Raw genomic sequence first — 19751 nt, 5'->3', positions numbered from 1 at the left:
CCCTGGGTTCGGTCCCCAGCTCCAAAAAAAAGAACCAAAAAAAAAAATATATATATATACATATATATATATATATATATATATATATTGCTATTAGTACAGCTGAAACTGCAGGGCTGACGAGGTTATTGCCTTGAGTTTGTTTGAAACAGGGTCTTGCCATGTAGCCCTGGCTGGCACTGGGATTAAAGGCTGTTTTTTTTTTTCCTCTTTCTTTTCTTTTTTCTTTTTTCTTTTTAAAAAAGGTTTGTTTGTTTGTTTGTATGCTGTTGCTGACACACCAGAAGAGGGCATTTGATCCAATTACAGATGGTTGTGAGCCACCATGTGGTTGCTGGGAATTGAACTCATGACCTCTGGAAAACAGCCAATGCTCTTAACCATTAAGCCATCTCTCCAGCCCCATCTGGGCTATTCTTTAAGGTACTAAATCTTCTTCAAATCAACCTCCTTAGGGTGACCCTGCAGCAAGAATGGCAACAGGAAGCTTGGTAAAATGCAGTCATATAATGTGAAATAAAAAATCTCTGGTCTATAAAATATTTTACCTCCAAATGTAGTTTTAGAATAAAAATCTAGCTTTTTATTCTAGAAAATTACCATTTACTTCTACTACTTTCAAATAATTTAAGCATTATTTATCATTTTAAATCACATCTCATTACAGAATTCTCAGCCATTTGTTTTTCCATAAGACTTATTTTCTTTAAGGCTCCATGAAATTAGCTAACACAGTATTAATTAGTAATAGAGAAAGGGGCACTAAGAACAGGCTATTCAATTACAAGAGGAGACAATAGAAGGGAGTACGGTCTTCCTTTAAGTTCAAAAGGAGATAAATTATACTAGTACCAGATAAAGTTCTACTTATCAGGTTTGGGAAATTTGACAACAGCTCTCAAAGAATGAACTGTATTAATGACAACATATTAGTGTCACTTGAATATAAACTTACAGAATCAAAAAGTTAAAGTAGAAACAGAAAGTTACTCTGGCCATGGAGATAAACCCCTCACTCAACAGACAACTTTCTACCAGTGGCATACCCCCCATCACACACACACACTAATAAATTTAAAGGATGAAATAAGTAACATCAGCTTCCAAGGAAAGGACTGGGTGACTAGAAGATGAATAGAAGAAAACTTTAACACATACAATTTGAAAGATGTATTTGTACCTACCTAATGATGCTGAAAAAAAATAAGAGGCTTCTCTATGTTCCACCCTTTTTTCTATATTTCCTTTATATCTCTATACCAGCTTATTCTCTGTAGAAAGTAGTTACTTCATTCCAATTTCAAACTTTTGTTCACTCTGGAAAGTAATTTGCACACACACACACACACAGACACACACACCCCACACAGACCCTTTAAACAGTTATCTTTTCATCCAGGCCATCCTGTAGAATTTAGTCTAAGGAGATGAGAAAAATGTACACACATACATGTCCACCCATAATTATGACTGAGAAACCTGCATGGATGACAATGCAGTGAGAACTTCAAGTATGACACAGGCACAGAAGAGTGATTTTACCAGCATGTTTAAGGACAGGAAACAATCATGTTAAAATAATGTTATTACTGCAGGAAGAGAACAGGAAGTAAAGCTCCATGTGGCATAATTACAGTTCTGCCAAGTTTTCATTAGTTTTGTTCTACACTTCTGAGTCTGGGTATGCATGAAGCAGGCTGGTGTAGCCAGCATGGCATCAGAGCCCAAGAAGAAACAGGAAAGTTCTGTTTCTGTGGTGAGTGATAAAACAATGTATAAATTTCTTATTTTCTCCCAAACACTTTACTGGGCAGATTTCAATTTGATTAGCTGGCATTATAAGAACATAATTGTTGAGCATACAGAAATCAGAAACAAAAGACTTAACTGAATCCTACCTCTACTAGACAGCCCCAAAGTAAATCTAAAAAAGTCACTTTATTTTGAGCCTAAATTTTTCGACTTATGCTATGTAACAGTATTAATTACAGAAGTCTGAGAGTTAAATGTAGAGTTGGATGTTAAATATCAGCACAATGCTCAAAGAACTTAATAATCCAAATTTGTTAAGCAATCATTCAAAAATATTCTTTAGAGCAACTACTTCATGCTGCAACCCATTTTAGAAATTACACAAATAATCAGCTAATCTTTATATAGCTCTAAGAGGCAATACTGACACAGAGCACAATATAAACTGTAGGCCCAAAAACAGTGGGCATTCACAAGAGCTATTATCTTGTCGTTTGTGGTATTTTTTAGTAACATCTGAACCAAGCTGGCAAAAGACCTTCACTGTGGAAGCACAGAGGGTATCTACAGGTAATATAGCTTCACTTACAACCCAAATTCACAATAGGTGCTAGGAATACCTTTATATAAAACACTCATGACTGATAAGTTCATACTAGAACTTGTTGGCTATGAAAGGTTTATGCTGATTCTAGTCTGTTATTTTACAGATGACAAAATGGTAAAGTCCTAAGAGCTACATCAACAAATTCATACTTATTTTAGAAAAAAAAAAAAGACAAAACCTAAAGTGTTCTGACTGAACACTGATGCATAAGATGAAGGGCTCCATGTTTTCTCTCTGGGAAACAAGAACAGCTGCAGGGACATCATGCCTTAGCTGTGTGGGGATGTAATGTACCATCCTGGACTACGGGCCTGAGGCGTAAGAGATAACTGAGGTTGAATATGGAAGTAGTAGCCACCTTCCAGAACTGTCTTTGACTTAGGAAATAACACCTGGGCTAGCATGTGTAACCCATGCAGAGAGAAAACAATGCTCAGAGGATGTGGAGAGTAAGGCTCTTGCCTTCTAGTTTACCACATGGAGAACTAAACACACCATTGGTTAATGCCATGCAAAGTGCAGAGAGTGTATAGAGAAGAAAAAGCTCTGAAAAAAGATGCCCATACTGAATATGAAGAAAGTTAAAGAAAGGAAAACCACTTGGGAGAGATGACAGTTTAGACAATATACACAAACAAAAAAACCCAGATAAAACCACATTCATTTTTTTAAAAGCTATTAGCAAATTTCATAATAAAACAAACTTGAAAGGGTTAAGGATATATCTCAGTGGATAAAGCTTAGCATAAAAGCAGCTCAGGGTTCTGTTCCTAGCATTTCATACAGGAGCATGGCAGCTCATCATATATTTCAATGGGAAAGGTAAAACAAGAAACTTCTAAAATCATGGGGGTGGGGGGCAGCAGTCTGTATACAGAAAGATAAATCACACTGATTTAGAATGCACCAACTTCCCTGTACCTCACCTAGGCAGCACAGTAAGGCTGGCCCTAGTCCAGGGGGCACAGGTAAGTCAGCCCCCAAGGGTGAGAGCTCAGGAGGGTTGGCCCCCACTCATCTGTCTGTCCTGAGGTTGCATGGGGTAAAGATGATGCCCTCCCTCCTTTTACCCCTCACCACCTGTGACAATTGGAAGAACTGACCCTGAGGTCATGAGAGAGGTGAGCTGGCCTTGCCCCTAACTGGCCACAGCACTTAAGAGAGCCCTGCACTTTGTCTTGGCATCACAGGAGAGCTGGCCCTGAGGGAGAGGGTACAGGTAAGCTTTCCCAGAGGGTGAGAATCCAGTTCACAGGCTGCAGTCCTTGAGAGAATGGGCCCCACAGCTGGACTGGGTAGCACAGTGGAGCTGGCTCTAGAAGCTTGGGTGGGGGTGAGTTGGCCCTAAGGGCATAAGCGCAAGAGAACTGACCCTGCCTCCTGCTGATGGCAGCATTGGGGTGGCTTCCCTGGAGTGGTGCTGGAGAGCTTGCCCTGGTAGTGTGAATAAGGGAGAGCCATTGGGCTGACCAACTTAGCTACCACTCAGGCCCAGATCTAGGGTTCTGAAATAGGCCACCCTAAAATTTATATCATCTGCAAATGGTTGGAATAAGTTCCAAAGCCTCGAGAGCTATGACACAGAACAATAAGATAACAGGGAGGAGTTCCAATGAGGACCCAATATTGATGGTATTATAGAAGCCAGAGATATCAAACCAGACCAATGATTCATAACAATGGACATTTGTAAGTGAAGATATGTGGACAGAGGGGTACACTGTGGGATCCACCTAAACACTACAGCTTCCAAGGTGAGATGTTTTCTATACCTTGTTTGTTGTTGTTTTTTGGTGGTGGTGGTGGTGGTGGTGGTGGTGGTGGTGGTGGTGGTGGTGGTGGTGGTGGTAGTGGTGGTGTGTATGTGTGTCCGTGTGTCCGTGTGTGTGTGTCCGTGTGTGTGTGTCCGTGTGTGTGTGTGTGTTTTATTTGGGGCGGTAAATTGCAAGAGTGAAGGGCAGATTAGGGGACAGGGAAATGAGTGGGACTGGAGTACATCTACTTACAAAGAATCAATAAAGTTTAAAATAAATAAATAAAATGCACTGACCTTAGAAAGAACTAAAGTTAAAATATATTGGGGACTAGAAAGATTGCCCAATGGTTAAGAGCACTGACTACTCTTGCAGAGGACCTGGGTTCAATTCCCAAAACTTATATGGCGACTCAGAACTGTATGTGACTCCAAGATCTGACATCCTCACATACAGACATACATACAGGCAAAACACCAATGCACATAAAATAAACATAAATTAACTTTTTTATCTATCTATCTATCTATCTATCTATCTATCTATCTATCTATCTATCTATCTATCTATTCCATTCTCCTTTCTATCCTTTTTAAATCTTTTTTAAAATTTACCAAATATCTATTTTAATGTTTAACAAAAAACAATTTATTAGCTTATGATCAAATCTCTTTTTTCCTGCACTTCTATTTTCTTTGCATTTACCAAAATGTTCTATCTGCAGCCTGATCTTCGAACTTCTTGCCTTCCAATCTTCCTTTAGGCATTACTTTATCAGAACTACCAGCTTTGCTATGGAGGGGACACATTCATTTCTAGACTTCTGTAACTACATTTCCCTTAAGAAAAGGATTATTGAGAAAATATAAAATTTCCAAGTAAACACATTTATCTGGCATTTATTTATTTATTTATTTATTGGTTATTGTTAATTTCTAATCAGAGTATTCTTTGTAGATCTCTGAATGGTAAACTTCCTGGAAAATCCAGAAGTATTCTGAAAGAATGCTATTTATGATTACACAATTGGAGTTCATTAATTCTTTATTCTGTAATTTGAATCCTGCTTTTCTTTATCTACAGTTGTTTTATGTCTTATATTTTAACAGTTTTAGTCATATATACATATCTTAGTAGCTATATAAAGAGTAATAATGCATCTTAGGGAATGGTATCTCTTAACATAAAACACCTCTTACCTAAGGCTGTGCAGCTTGACCGTTATTTTGTCTGGCATTAATCTTATTTTAGCTACCTTTTCTTGTTATCAGATTTGCCTTCTACTTATATTCTTTTGATGGCATTTTAAGGATTTTTGGGGGTAGGAGAAGCAGGTAGATTTGCAGTCCTCTCTGTACATTAATACAATCTAAGAAATTTTCAAAAAGAAAATAACCTTTCAGATTTATTAAGTATTCACAGGCTTAAATTTGCCCTGTAATTAGATTTTTTAAGGCACATATGTACAATTTATAGTGTTAAGTAATTCTCTATGACTTTTAATAAAAAAAAAAAAGCACTCCCAAGTCAACTCTTTGCAGTCCCTGCTCAACTGAAGCAAATTCATTCTACCCTTGATTGATTCTCTCTGTATTTTAGCTTTACTTAACTCCCATTTATTTGCAGAGTGAAAATTTTATTGAACTTAGCAAAAACAGATGGTAGGAATGGTTTAGAAAGCTTGAAAATTCAGTAAGTGACAACACAAGCCTGTATATTGTAGCCTTCTCTCATCTGAAATGTTCTACCTCAGCAAACAAAGTATAAAAGCAAGCAGCTATGGTTCCTCCTACAAGAACATAACAAACTAAGCCATGTATCTTAGGGTTTTACTGCTATGAACAGATACCATGACCAGGGCAACTCTTATAAAGACAACAACATTTAATTGGGGCTGGCTTACAGGTTCTATACTCTTTTAGCCACTGAATCATGGACTCTAGTAAGGTAAGGAAGTAACCACCTCATGGAAACTGAACTCCTTTGGGGTTTGCCCCTTAAGCCTAAACTATGTGTATAGCTTCCAACTGCTGCTAACAAGTGGTTACTGAAGAAAGCCTGCAGTAGTGGGAGAAACAAAGACCTGCTAGGGTCAGAAAAATGAAGGCCTTCATATCCCTTGGAGGAGTAAAGATACAACACAGAAGATTCTTCTTACAGAATTGTGAGTTATATACAAGTCAACAATTACTAAGCTCTAGTTATGCTTTAGGATACGTAGATCACATGTGATTACACCCATCTGTTCTGTGAGACTTGTTTTCCCAGTTCCAGGAACTCCAAGCTAAACTAGAGGAAAGCATCCAGCTGCATAGGTAGACTTTTTCCTCAGGGCACTCACTCTATTTGCAAAGCACCCCTAATTCTGATATTTCTGCCTGATGCCTACTCCCTCCCCACCAACCTTTTTCGTTCTTTCCATTTCCCATCATAAAATAAAGGCAAGCTGGATTTGACTGTATCTCAGCACTCAAGAGGCTTAACCAGGTGGATCTCTGTGAGTTCAAGGCCAGCGTGGTCTACCTAACAAGTTCCAGACTGACTGACTGTCACAAAAAAAGTGAAGTGACAGATGAGATCTAATTAAACCATTTAATTGGCCTTGTTCATTTAGTAAAAAGATACCATGTAAGACACAATGGTGATCACTGAGTGTGAGAGAACAATAAACAATAGACAAGAAGGACCACAAAACAGGACAAAGAAAGCAAAATAATAGGGGGGAATTATTTCTTCATAAGAAAGCAATCCATAAACCAGGCCTGGTGGCTTATAGGTTCCAGCTACTTGAAATAGTAGGACCACAAGTTCAAAGCCAGGCTGGGCAACTGAATAAGACCCTGTTTTTACCAAAATTAAAAAAAACAAAAAACGACAAAACATTTTTTAAAAAGGGTTAAGCATAGATACATCTGAGCTGGGGGTGGGGATGGGGATACATGAAAAGCAGTGCCAGAGCACTTGCCTATCATGAGCGAAGCACTAGGTTCAATTCACAGTACAGAAAGAAGAAAGAAACTCACCACGCCATGCTTTGTCTTTAGTCATTTGTCAATACCAGGACCTGTTCTGTGAACCTGTGTGAAGCTTTCAGAGTATCTTTCCTCACTGGGGAACACAAGCAAATTTACCCCTGGCTTGTAATTTTTTTCCCAAATATAAAATTAGATAAAATAACCAAAACTATTTTAACTTGTTTATTTTGGTAAAAATAATTACATATAATTACTGTTGAAGGAAATCTACAATAGAACATCTTGATGTTTTCTTTAAATCTGTTGCATTCTGAATAACAAAATTAAAATGTCAGTTTCTCAATTGGAGAATACTCAAATCAACAGCCATGTGCTAAACAAAAAGACTCAATTAGAGCACATTACAGTTCAATTTGGAAATGAATAAATCAAGCAAAAACCACACACACACACACACACACACACACACACACACACACATACACACACATACACACGCGCGCGCGCGAAAAGACACAGTTGATATTCCTTTGTCACTATATTCTGAATAGGCCTGGCTATATCTTCCATGTTCAGTGCTCTCAGACATGTCTATTAGTCCTAGCTTCTAATAGAAAGGCTTTTCCTTTTTAGCTTTTGTCACAGGATCTATTTGAATTTCAATACATATTTAAGGATCGTATATTGTAGCAATGTAACAGGATGCCTGTACAAGGTGTCCTAGAACTATAAATACACCATTATATAACCAGTGAGGTCCACACCTAAGAAACCTAGATAGAACAGTTAGTTACCCTGAAGCAAGTAATCAAAAATAAGATGAGCTTTGGATTTGTCCTGTTGGTGAAGTCAAGGAAACTCTGACAAGGACTTAAAATAGCCAAGGAAGGGAGGGAGGGAGGGAGGGAGGGAGGGAGGGAGGGAGGGAGGGAGGGAGGGAGGAAGGGAGGGAAAACAGATGAATACGTACATAAAAATTAAAAGGGAACAATATCCTTGTAAGTTGTGAAGAGAAAACCATAATCATTCATTTCCAGGACCCTTATACAAAGACAATTCTGCCATACAGCAGGAAGACTTCAGAATGCATCAAATAGAGAATACTCCTCAAGCTTACGTGCATATCTAAGGGTCACTATAAAACTGGTAAAACAGAAGAACATACTCTGGGGACATGTCACCTCTCCTAAAGTAATCATTCTTAATACCCATTACCCAGAAATCACTTTTCAAACAGGAAACTCAAAGCAAAGACTCTTTCAGCATGTGGCCTAGCTGGACTTGTTAGAAGAAAAGCATGTCTGGTTCTGTTCATCTTTGGTGACCATTCTTTGATGATCTGCCAGATGGATACTGGCCAGTTTTAAGAACATTAGGAAAGTGTCTTTATAAGCCAGTCCAAATAGTTTCATGTTGTTCTCTAACCATTATCCTCTAGCCTCTAGCAGAGCTTAAGTCAAATGTCCCAGCTTTACATCAGCTGTTCCACTGGTATTAGGCATTCATGTGTCCACACTTGGATCAGAGCCTTAAACAGGGAAAGATGGTGTCAGTAGGTTCTAAACTGAACCCTAGGAAAGTATGGAAGACTGAACTTCAGAACAAGAAATCAGAAATGCCAAGTCCAGCAATAACTTTATCCCTTGGAAATTCTTTGAGTACTGTAACTTGCTGCTTGGGGTGGAGTGGGATTGAAGGGGGAGGGTTGTTCATGAATTCTTAATAATAGGCAATGAAAGCTTCATCTTCATCTGCCTTTGCTCCTAGACAATTAAGTGCTAACCACAAGCACATCCTCAGCTACAGCATAGACAACTGTACTGTGTTTGTTTCCTCCTTATCTTTCCCAGTCATTCGGGTCTCATTTTATTTCAAGCTAAATCCCCTTTTGAAGAAGAGGCAGAGTAAAAGGCAATCAATAAGCCAACTATTCTCATACAGTTAGTAACAAGGAGATAGTACTCAAAGAAAGATTTTATCTCCCTCCCTCTGTCTGTCTGTCTGTCTCTCTCTCTCTCTCTGTGTATGTGTGCGTGCGTGCGTGTGTGTGTGTGTGTGTGTGTGTGTGTGTGTGTGTGTGTGTGTGTGTGTGCAGGCAGGTGCCTTCAGAGGCCAAAGAAGGAATAAGATCCCCTGCAACTAGTTATAGGTGGTAGTGAACCACTTATGTGGGTGTTGGGACCAAACTCTCGGTCCTCTGAAATGTAGCAAGCACTCAGCTGCTGAGCCATATTTCCAGCCTCATGAAGACAACTGCTCATCTTCAAACTATGAATCCTAGTGGGGTTTAGCTGGTATATTAGCTAAAAACAGTAGGCAAGGAAGTTTGGGTTACACCTAAATATACAGAATTTTCCAGGAGAAACAGCACAGACATAATCAATTCCAACTTTCCACATAATGCAAGAAATTTCTTCTGTGGCTTTTCAGCCCTGCCTGCAGATTCTGCCTGCATTCTTTGCAGTGATAGGTATTCTGTGACAGCTACTAAGAAAGTTCTTTTGTGTTTTGTGCTGAACTTTGCTTCAGTGTATCAAACAATTCTGTTTCTTCAATTACTTAAATATATCATAACTCCCATTCATTGAATACCTACTATGTCAGGCTCATGAGAGGTTCATTACATACACTGCTGTGTTGTGTAACTATCTTCACAATGGCCATGGGAGTCAGCACTTAACCTTTGAAAAATGTTCCCCAATGAAACACACCCATTAAAAGATAGTTACAGACAAGTATACCAGGTTTTGTTTATCTATTCTTAGAAACAAAACACTACCAATTTTCTGGGAACCTGCCTTCAGAATTGGAAGGAAAACAAACTTCAGTTAAGAGAAATTCAAATAGAAAATCGAACAGTCTGGAGATACACAGCACCAGTGTTTGATTTATGAAGCAGAAGAGTAGAAGGAAAAACAAACAAACAAACAAAGAACAAAATAATTTAACAGGATAGGGATCAGGGAACTCCAAGAAAGATTTCTGTAATATCAGTGACCTCAGACCAGTGGTGGAAACCTAAGTGCTGAACAGGGAGGAGCTTTCTGCCTTCTATCTCAGCCAGGAACCAAAGTAAATTCTTAAATAGATTGGACACTTTTATTTAGTTCAGTATAACCAAAAGATCACATTCTGAAAGCACACATCTTTTGTGTTAGTCAAGTGGGAAATATACATAGTAAGGCCTTCCAACACAGGAGTGAGGAACACTGAACTGAGCAGGATCCAAATCCAAGCCAGGAGTTCAGGATTACAGCATCTCTTAAGGAGGCTTTTCAGACTACCAGAAACCAAAGAAAAGAGAGCAGGAGGGAAGGAAAACAGTAGAAAGGCCTTTTTCTTCATTCCCCACTGAACAACTAACTGCTCTTGGCTACCTTTACCTAATTCAACCTGCTCAAGTCAGAATTCATCTCTCTCCATCTTCTTCTTTCCAGATTCCTTATAGAAGACATTTTCAGGGGCCTACACCTCAGTCAGTCCTTTTTCATGGAGTCTTTCTTGATTTCTACTTTTTACCAAGACCTTCTGCCACTTAATTATTTATCATGCACTTTCTATACAAAAAGATAGCACTTTCAAGTTTACCTCCTAGTTGTAAAGAGGAGGAGAATGAAATGAAAAATATATAGTATCTGCGTAAGTTAATAAAATATGTGGGAAGGAAGTATTACAGAAAAAAAAAAGTAGAGGAATAAAACAATTTGTAAAACAGGTCAGAACAAGCTTCAATGAGAAAAAGGGACATCAGAGTGACTTCTGAGAGGTGAGGGAGGAAGCCATTCAGGAACCAGAGAAAGAATAATTCTGATCAGGTTGAAAGGTCAAAGAGCTCCTCTTCCAGTATCATCAAACTAATTCCAAAGTCTCCCTAGACAGCTGTCTGCTCCACTGCCTCTGTGGTAGTTAAACATTCCTTTTCCACAGTAAAACTGCCAGTCTAAGTTTTACAATTTCTCTTAGTCTCCTGTCCCCAATATGACAAACATTTACTTCACTTAAAATTCTTAGAACTTTATCATGGTCCTTTCCAGAAGTGCCATCTTCCCTGTCCAGATCCGCTTCTTTCTCAGTCCTCTATGCCCTACTGCCCCAGAGCAGAGTTAAAGCTCTTTCGCCTCTGCTCAACTGTTGTGGCTGCTATAGCGGAGTCTGTGTCACCATTCTCAGCATTGTCATTTCTAAACAAAAACCTCCTGTCATCTAGCAACAGAGGAAGACGCCTGACATCTGCAAGTGAACATACAGGCATGCACTCTCAGGAGCACACACACACACACACACACACACACACACACACACACACACACACTTAAAATAAGTGAAAAAAAAGAGTCTTTTTTTAATGTTCAGGGATGCAAAACAACTCTATTTTGTTTACTTTTCTTATCTCTAGTCTAAACTTTCAGTTCTTTTTATTTTTGTACTTATTTTTTAAAGCAAGAGTTTGCTATGGGCTATACAAATTCATATAAATAAAGTGATCAACTATCATTGGGGCTCATAAGTGATTCTCAAATTACCTAAAAATACAACTTTAAGGAAAGATTACACACTGAGTCAATGGCAATTGCAGAACCAAACTGCAATTAAGACAAGCTGAAGCAGCAAGGCATGGTGGTACATGCCTATAATCCTAGCACAGAAGTACCTAAGGCAGAAAGATGGCCTCAAGCCCCAGGAAAGCCTGAGACTACATAGTGGCTAGCACAGGCTCTACAGCAAGACCAAGTTTCAAAACTATTTTAAAAAGGGGCATGGGGGAGTACAAAGAGATGACTCAATAGTTAGGGCAGCTTGATACAAAGAAAAACAGAGAAACAGGGATTGCTGGGGGCTTACTGGCTTCCAGCCTAGTTGAGAAAATATGAGCCCCAGGTTCAGGGAAAGATTCTGCCTCAATAGGCAGAGTGATAGAGGTCACCTGATGCACTCTTCTGGTCTCTGCACACAGACAGGCACTTATAAACACAGGCATACAATTTACACCCACACTGATACAAATAAATATCTTTTAAAGTAGAAAAATAGAAAGTAAAAGTTTGATTCATATTTTCATGGAAGGAAGGATTTGCTGCTGAAGTTAACTCTAACAATATACTCACTGAATATAAAAGTAACACAACGTACAGGCACTTCAAATGCAAGCTTTGTCATTCATTAACAATATGACTTTACTTGACTGTCAATTGGAAACCAGAAGTTCCTCCTCTGTAAATCCTCATAAACAAACTGGGTACAATCTAAGCAAACTCCTGTCAGCTCTGTGTACCCAGGCAGAAGGGGTTAATAGTGACATTTGCGTCTCGGTATTGGACTATTGATAGTCTATAGCTGTTTTAACTGAAGTAGAGTCTTACTGTTATAAAAGTCTCTGTTACTGAAACGTCAAACACAAAACCTGAGTTTCTTTGGTCAATGTTAACGGGCACTGAAATGGATCCATGTCACACAAACCCAGTTCTCTTCTGAGCACTGGTTGTCCAGACCTGGAATAAATGGAATCCTTCTGCGGGCTTGGGGATTTGCTCAGGACGGAAGGCCTGCCTGGCAAACTCAGGTCTGGGTCTGATTTGCAGCACTACAGTCTTTTGGAATTAGTCAGTGTGTAAACGGGAACCCGTTCCTTCTGAGTGCTACTAGGTTGTGTGCCACCAAGGTGCTACTAGGTTAAATGAGACAGTAAATGCCTGGCACACTCTTGTAAGCTATTCTTTTAATGAATGTTAATGCAGACTATCTGCATACTCTGGAAGTTATTGGTATTTAAGCTAGAAATTAATTTTGTATGTCTTGCTTTCATGTTGCCAAATGGGGGAGTAGCTTTATAAAAGACCGTATCAGATCAATAAAATTGGGCTCATATAATTAGCTTAATTGGTATTTAAAAAATGGATTTAAGGAAAAATAAAAAGTTGGTAAATCAAGCAATTACAAATTCACAATAAAGCAATCACTAGAGCAACCTATAGCGTCTGAACTGAAGGCCAACTACACAGTTAAAAAGTGGACCTACTTCAGCAAAAAAAATTTTAATTCTTGTGGAAAGTGTTCAGATGTGTCATTAAGAAAAAGTTCAGAGAGGCATTCAGTGCTAGAAATGTGGTTCAGCTGGCTGAGCACTTGCTTAGCATGTTAAAAAAAAACAAACAACCAACTCTGAGTTCAATCCTAAATACTGCCCAAAAAATAAGTAAATTATCAATCAATCTGTGCAGTACAGGCTTGTTATCCTGGCACTCAGGGAAGTAGAAGCAGTCTGATCAGAAGTTCAAAGTCATTCTTAGTTAAACTCAAGACTAGCTTGGCCCTTTCTTTAAAAAAAAACTGGGGTGGGGGGTTGTGGGAAGGAAGGGATTCAATGTTGCCCTAAATACCGCAGTTAGGTCAGGTCAAGTTTAGTATACATTTGAGAATGCTCCAAACATCTCTTAGAACCAGTTTCATGAGGAAAAGCAAAAACACCCCTGAGAAACATGCAAGCATCTGCCCTTAATTCCAGAAGCAGAAGTACAAATGTGTCCCAATCACATGATATTAAACCACAGTCCATCTGTTCAGAAAGCATTGCATTATGTAAGCCACAACAAGAGAGCAGCAAAGGGCTCACAGTTTGCTGCAGTTTGAAACGTGCTCACCTCACCCCCAGAGTTATACCTAATCCAACTACACCTTATTAACCAAGACGAATCCAAACCTACTGTCAGCCTACTGCTTTCAATCAGTAAGTACTATATACCAAGTCACTTAATCAACGAATTCCTAAAGCGTGACTTTTCCCTAGGAGATTTATCACTCATTACCCTCCCTCCTTCCTGCAAAACTCACTTTTCTTAAATTCTGCTCACCGAGACCAATTTCTCTTAAGGAAACCACCACTAATTCAGTTCCTCCCTCATCTTCAAGTTCTTTGCTTTAAGAGTACAGGACATGACATGAAGATCTGAACTTAAGAAATCCAAGTTCCGGGGCTGGGGATTTAGCTCACTGGTAGAGCGCTTGCCTAGCAAGCAGAAGGCCCTGGGTTCGGTCCCCAGCTCCGAAAAAAAGAAAAAAAAAAAAAAAAAAAGAAATCCAAGTTCCTTCCTTTCTCAGTTTGCCACAGTGGAGCCCAGAGACATTCAGTTACTCGGAGGATTCTCTATGGTAAACAGAAATGATGGCACACCTATGATCCCACTGAAGAGGCCAGCATTTGTGAGCATCCCACTATCTTATTCCCTTGCTTTACTCACTTACATTACCATTCTGTCTCACAGGCACATATTACAGTGTTTAGAACTGGGGAAAAGATAATATAAGTTAATACATATATTATCTAAATAATATACTATAATAAATTTACTTTACTAAAGTAAAGAATCATTTGGCTTGCCATGAGGTTATTGAGAAAATAAAGACAAGAACTTTTAAAAAAAATTATCGAACCGTCCTCTCTGCCTCTCAAAGTTCTAGAGACCCTTCAAAATCATTTAGTCAGAATGAGTCCAAAAGCTCTCTCCAGTTACCTCAGTCTGTATTACCACTTCCCATCAAACTCTAATATGCTTCTCCACAAAAGGTGATTATTTAAAACACTTAACAAAAGGCACTATAAGGGCACTAGCCATTCAGAAAAGGTGTCTGAACAATCAAAACATAAGCAGCCTAATGGGCAGTGGTTATACACAAGGCCTATTCATTGTTAAAAACCAGAATTTCTTCAAATTTAAATACACATACCTTTCTCCTCTAATTTCTAAAATCTCAAGAATTATACAAACCAAGTATCATAAAATAGCTGTTTTGTTGCCACACCATGCAACTTTCTCAAACTATATATGTATGTATGTATGTATGTATGTATGTATGTATGTATGTGTATATATATATATACACACACACAACTCTAAATCAACATAGCATAATCCATCCATAAATATAACTATTCACACAGAATTCACTTAACACACATTTATGTAGAACAGAATCTAAGACAAGGTAGTAGGTTCTGAAGACATAAAGGCATAATTCGCCCCTGAAAACTCAATACAAACTCAAATAGTTAACAATTCAGGAGGGTGACAATGGATAACACAAACATGTAATGCTATACAGTTCCAAGAGATGGAGTTCAAAGAGAGGTACAATGTCAAGTCTGAGGTCTGTCTGTCCTCAAATTCCCATAAAAGAGATAAAATAAAGTATGCAGCAAAGACTGAAGAGTCAGGAACTAGTGGGAAAGCAGCTATCATTAGAAACGGGAGTTTGCAGTCCTGAGACATCTTTCAAGTGGAATAATTCTAATTCCTAACCTCACACAGGAAACCTTCAAACCTCATGGACAGTCCAGGATAGTTTGGCATCTGTTAATACAAAACCCCCCATGACAGAACACATATACTTAGGGATAACTGGCAGCGCTAAGCTGGGAGTTGCTCAGCAGGAGTGGGGAAAGATGTTAGGCATTTTCTCCAAGAAAATCCTGAAATTGCTGGCAGCAAACAGCATTCTAACACGTGATGCAATATAAACAGAGTAATATTGTATACTTGTCCAGGGATAAGGAACCAATTTCTCTACAAAGATCTATATTGGAGAAAACAGAAGCTAGCAGAGAAATATAAATAACACTCAGACAGTAAAGAACAACTTCAAGTTTTAAGAGAAGATCTGCACTTCTTCAGAATATATAAAGGGCCACACTGAAACATCAACCTAACTCAGTGAGTCAAGGTGAACTTATCTAGGTCTAGCTTCCTATTTTTTGGGGGGGTGGGAGTGGGGTTGAGATAAAGCCTCTATATTCTATAGTTCTGGATGTCCTAGAACTCACTATATAGACCAGAATCTGTCTGCCTCTGCTTCTTGAGTGCTTAGTTTAAAGGCATGAGTCACAAGGCCCAGCAGGTCATAGCTTCTTTTTTTTCTTTTCTTTTATTGGATACTTTTTTATTTACATTTCAAATGTTATCCCCTTTCCTGGCTTCCCCTTTGGAAACTCCCTATCCCATCCTCCCTCCCCCTGCTTCTATGAGGGTGCTCCCCACCCACCCGCTCCCCTCCTGCCTTCCCACCCTGGCATTCCCCTACAACACTGGGGCATCCAGCCTTCACAGGACCAAGAGGCCATAGCTTCTTAAACTGAATCCTAACTCCTTATAGAGGTGCTGGGTCATACAACAATCTGGCAATACTCAAGGACTTCTGAATGTATAACACTCCAAATTAATTAAAAATCAAATGAGTAATGAATCTGAAGTGTTTCTGGCAATGCATGCTTGTGTTACATGATGCAACTTCACAACACCCTTGGTTCTAAACACACTTGCTGTCGTGTTATGCAGTGCTAACATTTATTTTTATAAGTTTTAATGTTTTTTATTAAATAAAAAGTTTTCTATTCTTCCAGAAACATACATACAGAAAAGGCTTTCATCCTTCATGTATATCAAAGTGGTATATTTGTGATCGATTGTAGATCGACTGTATTGTGTTAGAATGTCTGATTTTAAAAACTGCTGTTTAAGTTGCTGACTTAAATTTCATTTTAAAAATTATTAAATGAGGTCTGGAGAGACGGCTCAGTGGTTAAGGGCATCGACTGCCCTTCCAGAGGTCCTGAGTTCAATTCCCAGCAACCACATGGTAGCTCACAGCCATCTGTAATAAGATCTGATGCCCTCTTCTGGTGTGTCTGAAGACAGCTACAGCATACTTATATAAATAAAAAATTATTAAATAAATTTCATCTTGTGATTAAGAGAGAATTTTCAACAATGTCTGAAATGGCCCTAAACAATTATATGGAGTCGTTGGCATTGGATGATTTAATTCTTTAAGTAAAAATAAACTCACCCATCTCATTACTATGAAAATGTGCTTGAATCTTTAATAAATAGTAAAATTGTATGTACCAATGAATTGTTTTAAAATAATTTCATTTATGATCTATTATCAGCACATCTGAATTATATACTTGCTTTCTACATTTTGTACTCAAGGTCACGTACAATCTTTTGAGAAAAGAGGATGGCAAACGGGGAAAGTTTATGAAGTACTAGTCTAGGTTTTGAGTAATAAAATCCTCCAGGACACGGACCAACCTTCTCAGCATCTAAGTCAATACTGCTAAATGCATGAACGTGTCTTGCTTTGTTTTAGGTAGAAAAGAATTACTTTATTCAAATAATTGTAGAGATATGGCCACTTATAGTTGGTGAATAATTATAACAATTCCCCCACTTTGTCCACCGTTATTCCCTTCCTAAGCCAATGTCAAAAACCCATGGTATCTTCTAATGAAGACCTTTGTGAAGGGAATGTTCAAGTACTAGGTTGTTCAAGTTCAAGTAAACTAAGAAACTGATGGCTAAGTTCTAAGTGTCAAATATCAACTGTTCTTTAAGTGGGCTATGCTACGGTATAGCAGGTGCACTGATTTTGAGCCCAGAAAGGCCTAAGTACAAATTAATTTCTGCACTTACTAAGAACGTAATCTCCTGCACCTCAGTTTTCAAGTCAATGTACAGGACAAGTACTGGTAGCCCCGAGGGTTCTGTGCCCCGAGATACTGTGCCTTTTACATCTGCATTATAATCAACTCCCAATAAACAGTTACTATTAAGTTTAATAACAGCTGGCATCCACAGTCTGGAGAGATTTTTGTTTTGGTATGCTTTGCTTTTTAAAATGTTATCCAATTTCAGCAACAGACATGTATTTTCACTGTATTTTAGTTGCTAATCTGAGCCTCAGTATTTTGCTTTCTCCTATTTTAATCGGTTCCGGACTAAGTTTTTCAATCTTCCCTCCACGGGGTGACAACCGTATCACGGCCGGTTTTAATATTTTGGAAAACTACACATTTTCCCTTCAAAAGCCAGCTACATAGAGGTCTGATTTTAAGACTACTGCTTAAGGAAACGATACACCCAAAGCAACGATCCCGTCGAGAAAAAGAAATCTTTGATCAATTCTACAGAATCATTCCCATTCAAACGATCCCAAGTCTGCAGAGTGAGCAAACGTTCAAGTTTCTACTAGCAAGGCAATCTTCTGGTTACTGAACTCTCAACTCTTCCCAGACGCACGAAGAGAGAACATTCCGCGCATCTTCGCGCCTGCTTCTCACACAAAGCCCCCGGTTGAAGAAAAGTCGCCCTAGGCGGGCGCCGACACTCACAGCAGTGCGGCCCACCCGGGATCTCTGCCCACGGCGCCCCTTACGACCCTCCGAGGAGCCCTCCACGCGCCGAGCCCCGGAGCGCCTCCACGCCGGTGCCCGCCCACGCCCTAACAGTCTCAGGCCGGAGAGCACTTAGGCAGTGGAATCAGGGGGCCACGGTCCCCGCCGGCCTCACACCCCCGAGGGCAGCCACAGACCTCAGCAGGCTCGCCAGCCGCTGCTCCCGGGAGCCCAAGAGGGCAGGCCTCCGCTCGGTGTTCGGCCACCCGCGCTCGACACCGCCCCCGCCCCGCCTCTCCTCCCCGCCCCGGCTCGCGTGGCGCCTGCCGGGTCAGGAAAGCTCGGCCGGCCCGGCGCCGCCACCTGCGCCCCCGGCCCCGCGCCATGTTTGAGAAAGAGCTGAAGCGAGCCAGAGGCCGGGCCCGGCTCGCGCGCCCCACAGCCACCCGCCCGCCACTCACCCTTCGCCCCCGGGAGCAGCGTCGCCGCCGCCACCAACACGATGAGAAGCAGGCAGCGACGCAAAGCAGCCGACGCCGCCTCCATGGTCCCGCTGCCACTGTTTGTGGCCCGGCCCGGCCCCGGCCTCAGCTTCTCCTCAACAAGCCTCGCCTCTCCTCGCCCCACCTCCCCGCCGCCGCTGCGGCCTCGCTCCGGCCCTTTGTAACTGCTCGAGGGGCGCACGCCCATTGGCTGCCCAGCTCCCGCCGACCCCGCCTCCCCCGCCGCCCGCGAGCGCCCTAGAGGGACCCAGCGGAGAGCCCCGCCCTCGGGGCCCCTGGGCGGCCAATGAGCGGCCCTGGACTTCTGCCTCTAACCACGCCTCCGCACTGCTGGGCCTCTGGCCACGCCCCCTCACCGCTGGGCGCCTATACTCCAGCCACAGCAGGGTAGCTCGTACTCTACCGGCGGGTGGGGGCAGGGTCCAGCCTGCGCGCCCGAGGGAGCCCGCAGTCCGGACTAAGCGCTGGGTGTGCCCGTAAGAGTTGCTCAGGGAAAGACTGTGGACGTTGCTCGCTCTTTTCTTCTACTCCAACCCCACCCTGACTTTCCCTGCACAGTCCTGCACCGGCAAAGCTCAACTATCGCCACTCCGACCCTCAATACGGTCCGCGGTTCAACTTCTTCTCCCTAGACCCGCTCCTCAATTCCCAGCCTCCCCGCAAAGATAACCCGATTTCTTCCCGCACTCTATGGCCGCCCCAGACCTAGTCTTGCCCTCCTCAAATTCCAGTCCCAAAGTCGGAGCCCAGATTCTGAATCCCGAGGCGGAGCTCAGACACACCCCTGAGTGGCCTGTGTCTCTCGGCAGTATAAACAGACTGTGGGTCCCCGCCGCTCTCCTTCCCTCCCACCTTCCTGACCCCGCGTGGAAGCGGAGAGGCCTACGGGTTTTGAATGATGGGGGATTCGGGGCGAAGCGGGAGCAGTCATAGGTACTTAGAGCTGTCTCCGACACGCCTGTGTAATAATTTCGAGGTGTCACTAAAAACCCA

The 19751-nt window shown here is 41.0% G+C and overlaps 1 protein-coding gene across 2 annotated transcripts in view; it reads right to left on the bottom strand.

Moving 5' to 3' along the window:
- The window catches only part of Tgfbr1 (transforming growth factor, beta receptor 1), a 57024-nt gene extending 38091 nt beyond the window's left edge, over nucleotides 1-18933 (bottom strand). Inside the window, exon 1 of one of the 2 annotated variants that reach the window (XM_006238030.5) lies at nucleotides 18717-18933. In XM_006238030.5, coding sequence (XP_006238092.2) covers nucleotides 18717-18801 — 85 coding nt within the window. In that variant the 5' untranslated portion in view covers nucleotides 18802-18933. The remainder of the gene's footprint in view (nucleotides 1-18716) is intronic. The other variant, NM_012775.2, reaches the window with a different exon arrangement.
- Between the last annotated feature and the right edge of the window lie 818 nt (nucleotides 18934-19751).

The sequence above is a fragment of the Rattus norvegicus genome, chromosome 5 (assembly GCF_036323735.1).
Source record: "Rattus norvegicus strain BN/NHsdMcwi chromosome 5, GRCr8, whole genome shotgun sequence".
Classification (NCBI taxonomy): Eukaryota; Metazoa; Chordata; class Mammalia; order Rodentia; family Muridae; genus Rattus; species Rattus norvegicus.
The sequence above is the reverse complement of the archived record's forward strand: the minus strand, read 5'-3'. Positions and strand labels throughout refer to the sequence as shown.